This window comes from Eleginops maclovinus, chromosome 6 (genome assembly GCF_036324505.1).
Source record: "Eleginops maclovinus isolate JMC-PN-2008 ecotype Puerto Natales chromosome 6, JC_Emac_rtc_rv5, whole genome shotgun sequence".
Classification (NCBI taxonomy): domain Eukaryota; kingdom Metazoa; phylum Chordata; class Actinopteri; order Perciformes; family Eleginopidae; genus Eleginops; species Eleginops maclovinus.
The window spans coordinates 21,114,472-21,132,592 of record NC_086354.1 but is presented as its reverse complement, the minus strand read 5'-3'; the positions used below and the strand labels follow the sequence as shown (position 1 = coordinate 21,132,592).

At 40.5% G+C, this 18,121-nt stretch overlaps 2 protein-coding genes across 2 annotated transcripts in view; both read left to right on the top strand.

The window, feature by feature from the left end:
• st6galnac3 (ST6 (alpha-N-acetyl-neuraminyl-2,3-beta-galactosyl-1,3)-N-acetylgalactosaminide alpha-2,6-sialyltransferase 3) overlaps nucleotides 1–6,941 on the top strand; it is a 62,469-nt gene extending 55,528 nt beyond the window's left edge. The window contains exon 5 of the mRNA XM_063886572.1: nucleotides 1,416–6,941. Within this exon, the coding sequence (XP_063742642.1) occupies nucleotides 1,416–1,605 (190 nt within the window). The 3' untranslated portion in view covers nucleotides 1,606–6,941. The remainder of the gene's footprint in view (nucleotides 1–1,415) is intronic.
• A 6,583-nt stretch (nucleotides 6,942–13,524) lies between these two features.
• The window catches only part of st6galnac5a (ST6 (alpha-N-acetyl-neuraminyl-2,3-beta-galactosyl-1,3)-N-acetylgalactosaminide alpha-2,6-sialyltransferase 5a), a 62,807-nt gene continuing 58,210 nt past the window's right edge, over nucleotides 13,525–18,121 (top strand). Inside the window, exons 1-3 of the mRNA XM_063886918.1 lie at nucleotides 13,525–13,552; nucleotides 13,865–13,919; nucleotides 14,052–14,346. The gene's annotated coding sequence lies outside the window, so the exon portion shown is untranslated. The remainder of the gene's footprint in view (nucleotides 13,553–13,864; nucleotides 13,920–14,051; nucleotides 14,347–18,121) is intronic.

Sequence of the window (18,121 nt, the reverse complement as noted above, 5' to 3'; positions counted from 1 at the left end):
CCTGAAAAAACCTTCATTTGATTAATTTGGTTTGCTTGTTATTTCATAGCTTTAAATACTGTCATTTTCTGGAACTCGTCCTGAAAATGCATCCCCCTGCATTTTGTATATATAGATTATTTATCTATATATACAAAAATGGAAAGTCAGACAACTTGAAAAACAGAAATACTTGAACCTGATATATCACTCATATACAAAAATACTTAAATACTTAAAACACATAAAAAAACACTCTTATTTTTACTGTTTAACTAGGATCACACATGCAAAAACCATATAATTAACCGTTTCAATCGTTGACCAAATTCTTAATTTGTAGGACAACAACTCCAGTTACCACTTTAGTCTGCAGCCTGCTTGGAGCAATAGATCTGGATACACAAAACGGTCTAACAATAAAATGATGTGATTGTCCTCATGGTTAGCAGTCTGATGATATAGCTGCATCCTGACCCTACTTTTAACCTTCACTGTGTTGTTGTGACACTCAGCTCTGATGTGATTAAAAGTGATCGATCGCTCAATCACTTTCAGAGCTCCATCAGAAGGATCCTGTCGCATCTCATCTCAGGATCAATTTACTAACAGGACGTCAAACAAACACCGCACACAATAAATACATGCCTCTCCTCTGTGATGCTACTAATTGTAATAATATGTTGGTTAAAACTGAAATTATTCTTCTGACATTAGCAGAAGCACTCTTTATTTCAGGGAGTGTCCACTATCCAACACTCCCAAAGCTACGTGGCCGAAATGCAGGAGTTACATTTCCTATGAAATCAAAAAAGATGCATCAGTATATGGCGCCAAAAATGATACAATGGTATTCATAACGGTATTTTAGAGTGTATAATTTGCCTGAGAACAATGCCAAATGTGAATGACTCATCCTGCACTTGTGGGTGTTTACTCATTTTCCAGTCAAATGTTTTACGTATAGAAAAAGATGAGTCTCACCTTCACCAGCTGCAGCACTCACAGATTGGGATCTCAAAGCTTAGATTGTTTACTTTACTCCAAAACTCGACTTCTTCATTGTCTTCCTCCTCCACTTTCCTCTCTGTGCAATTGTTTTGTATCATCTTCTAGCGTAGGCGAGGGTGATAGCAAAAACTCCTCAAAAACAGATCTAGTAGCTACTGTCAATCTGAAATTTCCCAGCGGATCTTAAGATATTTTTAACACAATTGGCTACTGGAAACAGCGGAAATAAAGAAAGGAAGTCCAAACAACATAATATGCAGGATCAAAATGCACTCAGCCTTTTCAGGGTAACTAAAAAAGGTAAAGGTGAACATACACAGTTTGTAAAAGTTTTAGACCTGCAATAAATTCCTTGTCCCTTTAAATTCTATCTTTTTCTTTCTATTCTTCTAACTGTCTTTCTTTGTTCTTCTCCTGCTCTTTAGGACGGAGGGCTACAGAAAGGTTCCCTATCACTACTACGAGGCGGGCAGTCGGGACGAGTGCGCGGAGTATCTGCTCCACGAGAGCGCCCCGTATGGCGGGCATCGCTTCATCACGGAGAAATCTGTGATCGGCAAGTGGGCCAAACCTCACTCCATCAAGTTCTTTAACCCCCCGTGGACGCTGTCGTGACCCTGGCTGAACCAACAAGGAAATATAACACCGTCATCGCCATTACCATCGTCTCCGTCGACGGGGGATCGCTACTCTGACAGCGTGTTCCCTAATGTGCACAATCCTCACATTTTGGCACACATTCCTCTTCATATCCATTAAAAAAGGTTGTTTGATGGCTGCTGTTCAAGTCCTGAATGGCAAAGTGATTTTGTGACAGAAAGACTTCCTGTTGAATTCATAAACATGGTCAGCAAAAAACATATCTCCTGCATCTTGAATCTGAGAGCTGACGAGTTGTTCTCTTCACTGACCAGTCGATCCTCTCGCTGCTCTGTGAGCTTAGCAACGGGGGGAAACAACAGGAAGTTACTACGGTGTGTCAACATTCACTGACCTCACATGTCTGCAGGCGATGTACATGGCAGAGGCTGAAGAAGACCTCAAGTGGCCATGGACGCCTGTTGAGCTCGCCTACTCTGTTTCCCTCTGACTCCTGTCAGGCTGTAATGAATCCATAACAAGCATCATTCAGGCCTTCCCCTCTGACTGAGGGATAATCGAGGCATTTTTTATCTGCTCCGCCTACAACAGATTCAACGAACAAGGTCATTTGAAAAAGAAAACCTCAACGCTAAACAAGAGTCACGGCTGTAAATCAGCTGTTTAACGTCATGCTTTGCTGTGTGTAAACTCACACGACTAAAAGATGTCAGCTGTTTCCTTCTTTTATAACGCTGTGAAACTTTTAAGAGACACGTTCCGCCTCGATCTGGATCGGTTGCTAATTTATTCAGCTCTTCAGCAACGCTCCGTAACAGTGTGCCATTGACAATGTGAGCATCACAGCACATAGAGCAATGTGCAATTACAAACTCACAGAGGGAGTTGTATCATTTGTGACCCCCGCAGAGGGAGAGATTTATGTGTGCAGTGAAACCATTGGAAGTTAATTGTATTCCATTATCATTTTGTGCCTGCGATACACTCATTGTATAGAGACGGAGGAGGATGCCGCTCCTCTCTCCATCGCTCATATTTTCATCTCAGCTTTGTGCCTCTTTGTGTACACTATCACCGTGTGAACACATCTGCCCGTTTGTCTTTGAACGCAGCATGCATGTCTCCCGGTTCAGGTCGTAACATTTGAATGCATCAGTTCCAGCGCAGTGAAGAATAATCAGTGAGGTGTGTAGGTCGGATGGTCTCCGTGGAGGGCTTAGACTCTCTGGCTGTGAACATGACTCTCCCCCCACCCCCCCACCAACTTCAAGACTGTGATTAGTGTCCCGGTCGGAGCCGCAGCCCGGAGGGAATGACACTGGAAGGAATCAAAGTCTAATTTAGGCGACTTGATGCACAGGATCCCTGACGACTGTAATAAACTGCAGCTGAGCTCCACAGCCGCGCTGCTCTGTTTACGCTCACACTCAGACACTTCATTTTGGGCTCCTTCTCAGTGAGCATCGATTTGGTGATTTACAGGTCAACATGTAGGTTGAAACTGGAAGGGTTGTGGATTTCTTGGCAGACGCGCAGCTACAACTGAAGACTCTGAGGTCATGTCTTCTTGGTGTTTCTTTAATGTAGTGTGGGGAGGATTTAAAAAAGACAGATCCAGTTTTATTGTGTGGGATTGTAACAGGCCAATACATAAGTACAGTTTTAAGTATTTATCCCCTGAAAAGCAGTTCGAAGAAGGCTTTGCAATATTATTATCTTACATTTCTTAACTAGTCCATATTACAATTTACCGTACATTTTGTTTTACTTGAGACATCTGTAAAACTAGCCTTTCGACTGCTTAGACCTCAGTGACCTTTTAAAGGAACTTATCCTGCAGGAAACTGAAAGGATCTCAAAATAGTCCCTACTCTGTGTGAGCATGCCTGGAGTCTAATGTACTGTAAGAGTTCCTGATTGATCCAACATTAGCCTCCGGCGACTACAACTTATACAACAGTTATTGACAGAGGAAGCAAGCAAACAGCTACAACACTTCTTAATGTAAGGACTAGAAGTGGACATTAATTCTAATGTTTGTAGAGAGTTATGTAATGAATTCCTGACGCTTCTTCAGACACGTGTTCTGTTGTTTCCTGTCCGCTTCATGTTGCACGTCTCCCTTGCAGCATCTAATCAACATGAAAATACAACATAATGATCCTTTGTTTTTAAATCCGGGATGAAAAACAAACCAGATTGTCTTTCCTTGATCCATTTTTAGCCCAATTTATATCTTCAGTCTTCTTCACTTGCAGTGGAAACACAAATGTGCCCTTTTTTATTTAGTTATTAAGAGTAAAACGGCAACTAAGTTCCGTAACAACTGAGCAACTCCTTCCTCTAATGAAGATTGTTGAAGAAGTCGGCAATTGAAACCTAAAGATACAGCTCTTAAAAAATACAGATGTTTTAAATTACTTTCCAGTTATAACCCAGAACTCTTGGTGCATGTTGACCTGCAAATATCCAAAACCTGCTCTCTGGTTCATTGTGTGTCTTGTTGGGTTGTCTCATATTTCTCGGCATAAAGCACCCGAGGACTATCACAGAACGACCTCCAACTCACAACTCATTGTAAGTCCGCCCAGCTGAGGAAGAGCATCAGCAAAAATGTAAAATCGGCCTATATTAAATTCCAGCCGGTATGGCTCAGCGTATAAGGGATGGCTGTAACACAGACGGGGTCACGGGTCAGATTTCCTCTGGGACAACACTGCGCTCCAGAGGTGTGAAGTAACCCCGGACCACACGATGTATGTAAAACTGAAAAAACGTCTCTCTGTGATATTCCTCCTGCTCTGCAAGCTAGAAGATAGGATGTGTGCCTCTGGAAGAGTTAGAAACATGCTTTTATCCTGAGGTAAAACATCCCCTGACACTGAATTACACAGGAGCCATGCATGTTACATGATTAATGTACATCTCCACGCAGCCTGTGATTGTGCATTCATCCGGCAGCTTCACCTCTGCTATACAGGATATCACGAACGCTTCACACAAACACAAGTTTTAGCTGTCCCATATGATTGTCAGGTGTGTTATGGTGCATTATTTTATTCTAATGTTCACATTCTTCTCCTCTTATTGTTGCTCTTTTTTGTTGTTGATGCAGTGGCTTGTGTGTTGCCAATATTTTCTGCTGCTGCAGGCTGTGCTCTTGGTTTTTTTCTGATCAACAAACACTCCTTTGTCTTCGGCCAGAACAACCTGGAAGGATCCCAACAGATGTATTATACAGGATATTATAGAAAATTAGTCGTTAAGGAGATGCTTTCGCTGTGAATAAGTAACACTATGAAGAAGAGTGGGAGGAAAAATATAGTTTTAATGAGCATTTATACATTATTTTACTGTTTGTTTTAACTTTAAACCAATAGTTTGACAGTTAGGACATATCTTATTCGCTGTCTTGCCGGCAGTAAGGTGATATGTTTGATTGATCTCATACCTTACAGTACATTTGAAGCTTCAACCAGTAGCCGGTTAGCATATCCTAGCTTAACTTAGCTCTAAAATTGGAAACCGGTGCGCACAGCAAGCTTGGCTTCGTACAAAGTTAACTAAATCCTCTTAAAAGCTTACAAATTAACATGTTCTATCTCATTTGTTTATGCATGTAAACATCGAAGTGTGAAAAACAGCAATTTGTGTTTTTTTACACTTGGTTTTGTGCCCGAGTGTACGTCGGCTAGGAGCTGTTGCAGCTGAGATTCCAGGAAAGTCTAACCCTCTGTCGCACTGGTTCTGATCCTTTGGAATTTGGGATAACTTTGTGACCCAGAGGAAGCTAACTGTTGGCACCGAGGTGACCGGTATTGAAAGAACTTGGTTTTGTCTATATCCATAAAACTCACCAGCCCTCTCTGATTTCTTTTGAAGCTATTTTCTGTCTAAAACCATTTCTGTCCTGCTGCTGAAACACAGGCTCATTCCCTCTTATGTAGAGCTGTGACCTGTAGGCTGTCACCATGTAGGGCTGTTGGGAAATCGTTCAAATTAAAAGACAGAATATGTACTTTACCGTACGCGTGTCACATCACTTTTGTCATTTAAGACTCGGTTCCAAGGGTGTTAGAGCTTTTGAAATTGATAAAAATACTAATTGGATTGTGAATGAGGTTGATAAAATAGAAGCTTAAAGTTCGGATCTCACTTTGGCTCTCTATAACTTCCTATAAAAACAGCACATTTTCCTTTTATCTTTAAGGTTTTTGCACAGAAAGATATAACCATATTAATCTAATTAGTGAACCTTATTTGGACGGAGCCAGTCCAACTGTTTCCATTATTTATGCTAAGCTAACCAGCTAGCTGTATTTTACGTAACTATTCTTATCTATCCTCACATTTTATCATCTAACTCTCCAGCAAAACGCAAATCAATTTCCCAAAATGTTGAACCATTTCTAACTATTTCTCCCCTGGATATTTTAACTTTTGGTTCTGGCTCTTTTGTTTTTCTCTCACTGAACTTGAACTGATCATTTAAATCACATGAAGCTTCCATTTGGGGAAATGGTTTCATCCCTCCTTTCAAACCTGAAGCAGACTCTTCTCTTTGTACCTCGCAGTATGCAAATATGAACAAAAATAAAACACATTGCTTGTCCTCAGCCTCACGGTTACAGAAGCTGAATGAACTCCATTTTATTATACCAAGTTAAAAAGTAATTGAAGGTTGCGTCGCCTAAAACTAGCAGCGCCTGCTTAAAAAAAAAAAACCTGATTAAAATGTCTCGGTCTGCAGGTCTGCACAACAGAGATGTTCATTACCACTGCGTTCAAAATGCTCTCATTATTTGTGTCTTTTTTTCTGGTCCAGATCATTGCTGATAATTATGTTTTGGAGTTCAGATTTTAACGATTGTCTTCCCTTTGTAGCATTTCCTCCTGACTGTTGTACTTGTTGCCATTTTTCTCAAATGCCTTAAAGTTCATTTGAATTTCTCCTTCACCGTGTGCACGTCTTGCATTCCTTTTTTGTGTTGTAAAGCACTTTCCTTTTTTCCATTTTCAGGTCAAGTGTCCTTGTGAAAAGTGTAACTTTGGTTGGAGTGTTGAGTTGCATTGAATGTAATATAACACTGAGAGGTTGTTATAAAGAAAGATGCTTTTGCTAACACAGTTAACACTCCTTTTTATCGGTTGAAGAATAACATCTGCATGGAGAATTGCAGGTCGTTTAATTGTACATGTTGTTAAACACGTAGTGATTATATGTATTATTCTGTCACTTGCTGTCTACTTATTAGCTAAAAATAGATATATGGTGAATGTTCTTATTTTTACCGACGTGTCCTCTGTGTCTTTTATTCTCTGTGGGGATTAAAAGAAACCTAAAAACCTTGTTATTTGATTAAATTCCTTTTCTCAACAAAACAGGATGTACGAAAACCTGAAGAACGGGTTTCATGTAATATGAATGGAGCCGTCGGCTCAAATCTGACGTCTCATGAGATTTTTAAAACATCAGCGAAGAAGTTCAGACGAAGAAGTTTTCAGGAGTTTTGGTGAGCATGAGAGCTTCTTATGTCACCTCTGCATAAATAAAGAGCTCCAGTTTTAAATAATGATGCTCACAGTCATGGTTTTAATGCAACAGTAATAAATAAAGCATACAAATAAAACATTTAAGAGACGGATTGAACCAATAATGGTCCTAATTCTAGCAGGTAGTTGATATATTCTGACTTTTTTTAAAAATCCCTTAAAAAAGAAACCACATGTCTTCCCCCTGTCTTGTGAAAACTAATGTCTTTGAACTACTGCTACTTATTTGTAACTCAGGCTCATAGTTATACAACTGTAGCCTCTTAAAATATGTTTTTGCAGTACTAATTTGCAACAGAAAATAAGTTTTGCATCAGACTTATGCTGCCTGGATTTTAGTTGAATATTGTAGTTGAGAATATCTCCAAAGCCTCCACATTTTCCTACTAAAAGTGACTGCTAACATTTACAGAACCTATTTGATTTGTTATCCCTATAAAATGTGCAACTTAAACGTGATTAACGCTCTTATATTTAGGCTCAACACAAAGCTCTTGGTTCAAATTAGGCGAAAAACTAACCAGGGATTCTTTCATCTAAACCCTGAACCACCGTGTTCTTTACTTTGTCAAATACTTTGTTTTCTAAATGTACTTAAACAGGTGCATTTAAATCTCCTGTGTCAAAACCTTGCGCTTTATCTAAGGGGCACAGAAGTTCACTCTAATTAGACCATAGAAAACTTGTCAACATGATTCATGCAGAAATAACATGTTAAAGTTGAATATTTTGGAGTCAAGGTTGGTCTTCTTTGAGACAACGTGCTGTTAAATTATGTAAATGTTAAACCGTTTTAAAGCTGAAATATGCTGCACATTATCCCCTTTCAGCTGAAAAAAGGTGATGTTTCCTTTGAAGTACGAGCAGGAATGTTTATTAGGAAAGCATGTCACTCGCTCCCATTTAGAAAACGACTAATCTCTCCCTGTCATGCTGTTCCTAAAATGATGCCAGCTCTAGGTTTTTGTGCTTTCTATCCTCATTTACCTTATCTCAAAGTAAGCTTGAATAATATTGCTATAAACCCACCCCATCCTCTTAGGTTTAATTAAATGACAGATTCAGTTTCTTTCTGCCTGAGCTGACCAACATCAGATCAACGTCTGCAGCCCTGCAGAAGAGATTCAGTCAAAGCAGCGGTCACGTGAGTCTAGGGTGTTTTCACACTTGGTCCCTAAGGGTGTTTTCACACTTGGTCCCTTTTAAAGGAACCTAACTCAATGCAGTGCAAAAAGGCGAAGTGAACCCGGTGCGCTTTGTGTTCACAATGCGCAGATTAGGCGAACCGTACCGCTGACTTTTTAGTGAACCGTGTCTGACACCACCTCCCGAGGAAGTCTCAGTACGGTTCGTTTTAAAGGGGTGTGAGTACGGTTGGAGTGTTCCCATATAGACAAAAAATGCTGAGTCATCGATCTGATTTCGTTTAGAGGGCTGAAAGGGACCAAGTGTGAAAACACCCTTGAACATTTACTTTATTCAGCTCAGACGCTGCAAGTTAGCAAACCGCATGAGTTGATAACATACAATCAGCAGGCTATTCACAACCAGAATGTGAAACGGTTTCCTGTCAAGTAGTTTTTCACATTCAGTCGAAGGACTATGACTAAAGGTGGTTCTAGTTGAGAAAATAACCGGTTAAAGCGGGTAGCAACCAGGGCCGGTTCTTCCTACAGGCCATCAAGGCGACCGCCAAGGGCGCCAAATTGGCGCACATCTTTGTTTTAACAACAACAATTTTTTTTAAAGCATGGGATATAAAACCCTCATTGAATTAAATGAACATGCCCCAACCCCCCCCACCCCCCACCCCCCTACAATATATTTTTTTTTTTGGGGGGGGGGGGGGGGGGGGGGGGGGCAACAACATCATCTCAATATCGCCTAGGGCAGCCAATGGCCTAGAACCGGCCCTGGTAGCAACAACCAAGATAAAATCATGCACAGAATACCTGTTAAGGTAAAAAGCTTTATTTCTGTGCAAAGTGTTACCAAAGGAATCTGCAAAAGTTTGTAGATTAAAGATTTGTAAATACCTGCAGCGAGTTCACAGGGGGAACAAAGTGAGCAATAAACATGGGTTACATGCTGCTATTCCGACATTGACGTCTAATTGTCAGAGTAGCGGGATTTCCATTCTTTTAAAAACGTGCCCACTATTCCGACAACAGATGTTCCATTGTCGGAGTAGCCACACTTTACTTTTTTTTCAAACATTCCGACATGGTGCGTTGGGTCTGCATAGCATTCGGAGCGGTAGTTGCCACTGTCAGACACGCAGGGCCCCCCTCCTCCCTCATGGACGCTTCTGATAGCCCTCCCGAATCCACCGCCACTGCTCCTCCAAGTCTCTCCATCGTCATCCCATCAGCTCCGCTCTACAGCTCCGCAGAATTGGGAGCAGCCTCGATGGCTTTAACTTTCTTTGAACGACTCCCTTGCAGATCGGATGCAGGGCGATCGGACAACAACGAAATTGAGTGCCAACCAGTCAGTGCATCCATTACAACAATAGGCTATATTATATTATACAAAATAAACTGAATATGTTCAACAAAAAAAGAGTATGTTAAAAAGACACACTAACAACAATGAAAGAAAGACGATGCTCCGACGCGCCTGGGTAGACTGTCGGAATGGCGGTACTACCATTGTGTCGGAATAAGGGCATGTCGGAATAGAGGTGGCACACCATACACATGGTATCTGCAAACGCTTACACCAACCGAGTTACAAATGAGGGTAAATGGAATAAATAATTCAACTTTTCAGTTTACCTTACCTTGAATCCTCTATTTCTACTTGCCTTGACTCTGTTAGACCTCAATTACATTCCAGCCCGGCCACATATTTCCGTGATTTTTCTGTCTGCCTCTTTTTGTTTGCTTAGCTAGCAGCTGGCATGCATTAGTATTTTCTATTATGTAAACAGCTTAACTGTGCAAGGTCAACGAGACGACTGGAATCTTTTCAATTTTAGTGTTTGCAAATATGTTCTTGCAGAGCGTTTGACCTCATGAACATCTTTGCAGAAGGAGGTGCTCACTTGGGCCAGATGGTGCTACAATATGTGGCATTCCTCAAGCTCAGGGACACTTAAAGTGGGAGCCTAATCATAAAATGTAAGGGGAAAAAGCAAAGGAAGGAAGGGATAGGAAAGACATGCTTTGCTTTTTATACACTCTCCTGTTTGAAGCACACCTCTGTTGCTTTTCATATCAATACAAAAAGGAATAGGAGTAGTTTGGTTTGATTGAAGAGGGGTTGTATGAGGTTGCTATCTATAATCTGTACAGTTGTGTACGAGGGAAGCAGGGAAGTGTATTTTAGCCACTGAAAACAATCAATATCAGTTATAGTGTACGCTAGAACTAAAGTTGTTACTTCCATCTTTTGTTCTTTATAGTCAACAAATGTTACATTAGTACTTTTTTCTTTGCATGACAAGAAAGTTGCTGACCATGCATCCTAATGGACCACACATTCATGCAGAAGCTCACACACGCTTTACAACATGGCAGCTTTCTAGAAAAACAATGGCTGCCAAAAGATGGGGACTTTTCTTTTTTTTAAACCAACAGTGTCCCAATTCCATAAATTAAAATTGTAGTTAACATTACACTTGAAAACGTATACCACTCTCATTTCTCTCTAGTAAACATAAAGCTAACGCAAAGAGAAAATGAGCTTAGTTTAGCTAGCTAGCTAAGCTTGTAAGCATGGTGACACCGCTAGCCTAGCTTTCTCTAAAGTAAAATAGATGCTATAACCAAACACCTTTTAAGATCACTTACTTACATGGTATACCTAGTTTATTTTATATATAGGCAAAGAAATATAAAAACAATAGCTTTGAGTTTAGACAAGAAATCAGTTACAGCTTTCTCTAAAACCGTTTTTTTTTTTACATTTGATTTAAGAATGAGTCAGGCTAGCTTAAGCCTCCTACTTCCAGTCATTTTGCTAATAGCTAGTGCCACACTTGAAGACATTTTTTCATGTAGTTTTCATCAAGATAGTCAATAAAAAGTTCATTGATGTATTCTCAGGTTTAATTAAATGCAAAAATCTATTTGTTTTTCTTTAAATGACGCTACAAACAGGTTGCAGATCAAGAACTTGCTGTAAAAAATCTGTTTAATAGATTTAAAATGTGGTTTAAGATTAATTTCTATGCCACAGGTTTCTCAATTATATCTGTACATCTCTCAATTTTTTTTAGACTTTGAAATTTGGTTTTCGAATACATGATTGAACGTAATCATCCCCGTTTCAGACATTGCATTCAGCCCAAGTCTTCCACTCTCTTAATCAAAAACACCTCTTGTGTCTCCCACATGTTTTACTCATCTGTTGCACTAATGACTACTCTGTTGTTTGTTGTCAGATGCAGCCAATTAGTCAGGTGTGTGTGGGATTCATCAAGTCCAAACACATCACATCACTTTCCCCGGAGCAATGATCTGCAGCTGTGTACGACGCTCAAACTGTTTGTTTGTTTGTTCGTTTGCGCCTCAGTATTGTTTGCATCCCTGAGTTTCAGCTTATTTGCATGTTTCATGAGGACTGTGAATGGAAATGAGCACTGACATCATGCATTTTGGACTCTTCCCTGTCGACTTGGTGCTGCACTTGTGTTGCCAGATCCTGTTAATTAGTGTATTTCACTACTTTCTCAGACATTTCTCTACTCTGCTTTCAGTTTGTAGCAGAAACAAATGGGATGTTTCATGTGGGAGTGAGCAGCCCTGCTAACTCTTTAAATTATCTATAATGTGGGAAAACAGCATAAAAGATGGAGGAGTGCATTGTGTTTTAATGAATTCCATGCAGGTTTCTTATAGGCTCTCTAACAATATATCCTTGTAGTCACTCGGGTGCCTCATTAATGACTTTCATGGAGCCAACATCACTTTGATCGCCACAATTTTACACCCACCTCCCTAAAGAAATATGAGCGCTACACTAATTGCCTCATGTTTATATTGATTGCATGCACCTCCTCCAGTAGTTGCTCATCCTTCCTTCTCCAGTTTCTCGGAGCATATCGAGCCTGTCAGGAATCAGCAGCGTTCACGGGATAAAGTGTACGGGCTGGCACAACATGTCAACAATTTTCAGATTATCTGCGGCAACGGAAAACATTCAACTGTGACTAATGAGCCGCCCTGACAAAATAAATCTGTGTCGTGCAAAGCTACAGTCTGCATTTGTACTCATTGGAGATTCTTGACAACAATTTAAACGCTTTAATAGAGAGAAATAAGTGTTTGTGTATTAAACTATATAACCACAAGCACAATAATGTTTCAGTTGATGTCGCTGTTTACAACCATCCCTTCACATCCTTTCATCAACCTAGATGTAATCAAAGTTTATAACGTCCCACATTTCCTGTGGGCCTGAAGGTAATTGAATTGCTCTAAAAGGTCTTATTTCTGAGAAAGCCTCCCTTTGCTCATCACAATCAATCACCCGACTCTGATGCCTATTTATATTCCCCTAAATGCGTCAGCCACAGGTGTTCTTTATTCATTTTCAGTTTTATGCCGATGACGTCCTGGTTTGTCTGACAGCTGACGGATGTGATTGAGCGCTCCGTCAAATACTCTGCTGGGAAGTGTCAGCTGCTTTCAAGGTGCATCAGGATCAAGGGGAGTGCACTCGGGGAATAGGAAAGTTTCCTGGAAATAAAACGCTGCTTCTCATTCATTCAGATGCACACACTGCTTCCCATGTGAGTACACCCACAAACAGAGCAAATCCAGTGTTATATGGGGTCAGGTTTTGGGTGTATTGGCAACTAAGCAGACCCTTCTCACTCTCGGTTCCTACTTATAACCACGAAAAGTCATGCGTTTCATCGTGAGCAGAGATATGCAGGGTGTGGGAAGTCAGACGAAGTCATACAAAGAGTGAGAAAGTCTGTGTGAGGCGGACATTTGGGTGGGCTTGTCTGAAACCGAAATACAAATTGCTTTTGTTACGTAATTTATTTACTCAACCAGGGCCACCTTAAGTTGAGTCACATACTTAGGTTACCTATTTGAACCCAAACAATATTTTCCTAACCTTAACCATGCAGTTTTGTTATCCATAGTAAGGGTTTTTCATTGCTGACGCTTTTGCAGGCCCTTGACAGACATTAGTAGGAGAATGCTCAAATAACATCAGAATAATCTTATGTTAAATAACCTGCCAGCTAGTGCATGGACATATAGACAGTTTGCACAGACTAGTATACAGAGACAACGTACTGACAATGGTGACCTATTGCATGAGGATACTCTGGTCTGAGTTAGCTGGGTTGTTGATTGGCTTGTTCAGAGTTTATTAAACATCCACTCTTTGCAGGATCCACTTCAGATCATTGCAGGTGCAACTGGAGCTTCGGTGCTGACTTTTTCAAGTAAGTGCGTACGTGATATTTATTTATTTATTACAAACCTGATTGACAACGGTTAACATTCAGTGACTAAAGGAAGCCTTATTCACTTGCCAGGGTTAGGGTCAGAATTAAATGGATGCTTTAATCGTAGTTTGAATAGTCAAACGGTAACTTTAAACAATTTGATAGAGCAGATAATGATGAAATAAAATCAGTACGGGTACATCACATGTGCTAAATATATCTTAACAGCTTATGTGCTAATTACCACTGATGATCTTTAACCTGTGTGCTTCCTGCATTTATTTCTTCATCTCTCCTTTCCTCCTGCAGCTTTTAATATCTGTACTTTTGGGACTCATAGTTAACACTGACCCAGCATGAAATGGTAAGATATTTTAAATGCTGCTTAATACTTTGAATCTACACATCACTGAACATAAAACCATGTATGTTTTCATGCTCCACCTCACCGTAATCGTCTCATTACTGCCTCATTGTGATATTCTGTGCTTTGCAGTCATGCAGCAGCCTCCATGATAACCTGAGGGTCAGCAGCTGCAGCTCCTTGCTGTCGGCAGAACAGAGAGCAGGTCTGACGTTTATTACATCGGAGTGGACAAACAGCTCACCTCTGCCAGGGAAACCGGCTCCCCAGCTGCATTTGATGAACTGTTTAAATTCCACTTTGTGTTCAGCCTGTCCTATGAAGAGTCCCTGGCCCTGATTTACACCTCTGTGCAGCCGACCGTTTATAACGCCGGCGCCGAAACAACAACTGAGACCCCCCCTGTGAACTGCAGGCGAAACAAAAAGTAAGAGATGTGAATTTCAGGACGCTCTGGTGTTTCGTTTGTCAGGAGTATAAGTAGTCTGTCAGTGTTATCTCCATTTCTTTGAACTTGTTGTGTTTATCTGAGCTCAGAATTGAAGGCAAGGCTGGGCAGTTTATTTCTTTCACATTTCAACACAAAGCAACTCAAACTGCTTTACAAAAAAACACATCTAAGTGGCTCTTCTGCCCATTTCAGGTTTCATAACTTTCTTTTGTGACTCTACTCTCACATCTTTTCATGTGTACATGTGTAGTAGATGTATAGATTCACACTTAAAGTATTAGCCTACAGAACAGTAGCTCACAAAGAAACAACACTTGATACTTTTACAACAAACACAATCTGCTCTTTTTAGTTTTTTACTAACATTGAAATCCCCAATTGATAGATGTGTAACGGTAATCTGATGACGTATTTTTTTATGTAACTGTTAGGGAACACAGTTTTTTTGTATCCTGAATATGTAATCCTGTTGCATGTAATCCGTTACTCCCCAAGCATGCATATCTTATCTCTAAAGGAAGAGAATGCACAGATTATATGAGCATATGTCCTTCTCCAATATATGTTATATGAGGACATGAGGGAGCCACTTGGTGCTACTGCTGGTGATAAGTTGATTAGCTTGGAACTGGATGACTTTTGCACACTGAAGAAGTCAAACATCTGCCCACAGCTTCCTGTACTGCATGTAGAAACGTCTAAAGCTAATCTAAATACTTTTTATGTACCACTGCCTTGACTTGTTATGATCTTGGGCACCTCAGCAGTTCTTTCAGAGGCAGTGAAGACCATTTTTTCCTTCAGTTGAATATATTCACTGGCAGCACTCCAACATCACAGAGCAGTTTTTCTTGCCATTATTCTACAGCCAGTCAGGGCTCTTTTTTAAACTGCCTCCAATCATCTGAGTGATAAGTAAGATTTCACAGGCAGCGAGAGGAGATGTTCACAGCGCGTTTGCAGCCATGCCAGCTGAAGACATGAAAAAATTCCCTGACTCGGCGCGCCAACTTGGCGAAATTTTGGAATACATCGACAGTTTGATGAATACCTAATTCTGCTGGAAATGTGCCACCAACTTCAGCAGCTTTTTTTGTTCCCCTGAAGCAAAGTAAAATTGCTGAACAGCCTCACACAGCCGTTGTTCTGCTCCTACCAAACATTTTGTGAGTACAGTTATCACTCCTGCCTCAGAAACACAGTGTGCACGACGAGACGTTTGCCGGTCTTTCCAATCCTCTGATGCTGTCTCTCTCTGGGGTTTCTTGCACTGCGGAGACAGAGAAGCTTTCAAAAGCCTCCTGAAAATTACATCCGTCCAAACCAATCACATACAGGGCATGGCTACTCCCACAAAAATACTCTTGCAGAACGATGAAAGGATTCATGGTTGTTCACCAGCGGGGCTTGTCTGTCTGTCTCGCTGAGTTGTGCGGAAATCAGATAATTTAGGAACTGTAGCACAATGCAGAAAACAAGACCGATGACTGACAGAGACACATGTTTGTCTTTGTAAACACAAGTAAAGCTAAAAAGCGGTATTTGAAGGTTGATTCATTCACATTACATGTTCCTCTTACTGTATGGTGGACATGCAGGTGGTGGTTTTTTAAGAGACAGTGCTTCGTTTAGAAATACAGCTTTTTTTTTAACCATCTCTGGAGGAAATAGTGACTATAAAATAAAGTCTGCAAATCCAATATTCACCCAATTAAATTCTGTATCATTTGTGTGAGAGTATAAATTCCTATTTTATTTATTCATCGTTTTATGTATTTACTTACTTAATAACTTTATATATTTATTGTGTTATTGATTTTTTACACTGCCAACTTTTTCCCATTTTTAAAAAGTTTACTATGAGCACTTATTATACAACATGTAATTGTGCAGACAGTATATCTGCAGAATCCATCAGTTTTGCACAGGCTTAATTACACACAGATGTTACATTACTTACATCATTTACTGTTATTGAATGCTTAGACAGTGTGCCTTTTAATTCATCAGCAATAGTTATATAACTCTTTCACTATCTGCAGCATGTTCTTGAACTTTCCTGGAACTAAAGCAATTATTCTAAATTATGCAATCCTGTACATGCTGACTTCAAGTTTGCAGAGATGTTGCTTTAGACAGACAGATATTTTAACTCAATGTAAGATATGCTCATACATTTACATTCATATACCAAGTCAAGGTTAGAAATGTTTTTTCACGGATCCTCAGAAATCTAAAATGTACCGTAAACATTTCCACAGTGGTGTTTATTTGCTGAATCCATGTGCAGGATGTCTGTGATGAAGACCATTTCGATTCACAATAAGATGTTTGATGGCACATTACACCACTACATATATCTGTCATTTTAAAAACCAGCACTACCTTGGTTTCTGCACGCCCAGATAGCTTTATAAATGATTTCAGACTCCCTGTTCTGCAGTCCTTCACTCCTGACCTCCAACAGCTCCCTCGTCACATAGCATCTGGCCCAATAGCCCCCCCCCCCCAGAGAGAGAGTGAGCATGTCGGGCCGTAAGAGTGTGTTTCCCTGCGGGCCGGATGATGAGACAGTGCATTTACATTAGCCCAGTGAAGCAGCAGCAGTGGCTCTCTGCCATCGCTGGAGCACGGAGCATGCAGCCGAGCATCTGGCAGTGGTGGGAAGTAACTAAGTACATTTACTCAAGTACTTGAGTTAAATGTTCAGGTACTTGTACTTTACTATTTCAATGCTCAATGAATCAAGACATATCATGTATATTATTTGGAAAGGGGCCAATCTGCATAATAAGTACTTTTGATGCTAATACTTTTATATGTAACAGAGTATTCCTACACTCTGGTACTTAAGTACAAGATGAGTATTCTCCCACCTCTGGCACCGGGTGGGTCTGAGCTCACGTCAGGCGCTGCCCCCCTCACCCACACACTGGCTCACAGTCAGATCATAAAGTCAGATAAATAGTTATATTCAGAAGTTAATTAGCCATTGCTCTTTCAGCCAAACCGTTTTTCAGCCAAAGAGGGAGGCGGGCTCCTGGCCGGTTCCTCAGACGGTTATAAACAGCAAGGGAAATTAGAGAGGAGAGGGGGGATGGCTTTATTTAAAGTCTGGCCTCACATCTCTTGGTTTGGGCAGCAGGGGGACAAGGTTTTTCTTTACTCAGGGAAAGTAGGGCAGAGAGAAAGTCATTTGGTGTTGAAATTACCTTGGACACAAACTGTAATCTGCCTCCCAACAAGAGACCATTAAGGGGGGAATTTTCCTTGGATTTGAGCGTGACTTTCAATAAAGATTCAAATGGAAGGGGCTGAGAACGGGACATTAGAGCGGCACTTTGTGAGAGGCACTTAGGTACACCAAATGGGAATTTCCATTAGTTGGAGTGGAGGATGGACGCGTTAATGGCAGCGAGCACAGCAACATTTTGTGAAGTGTTGCATTACACCAAGATCTGCTGTAAAAGAGAGGTGGAATAATGCTGTTCTTCAGCTGAATTGAGTAGAAATTGCAGAAAATCATTATGCACTATAGCTGAAATTAACAATGAAAGCACCATTAAGCATTTATCACAGAATCCAGTCCTGTTTTTATAGGGACAAGAACATGTCACGTAACCATGTTAAATATTTAGTTGTAGTTTACAAGTCCCACTACAAACACACACAATCTCAATAGGGCAACATGCACTGAACAACTCAAAAACACAAACAATGTTAGAGTAAGAATGTTAAAAACTCAAAACTG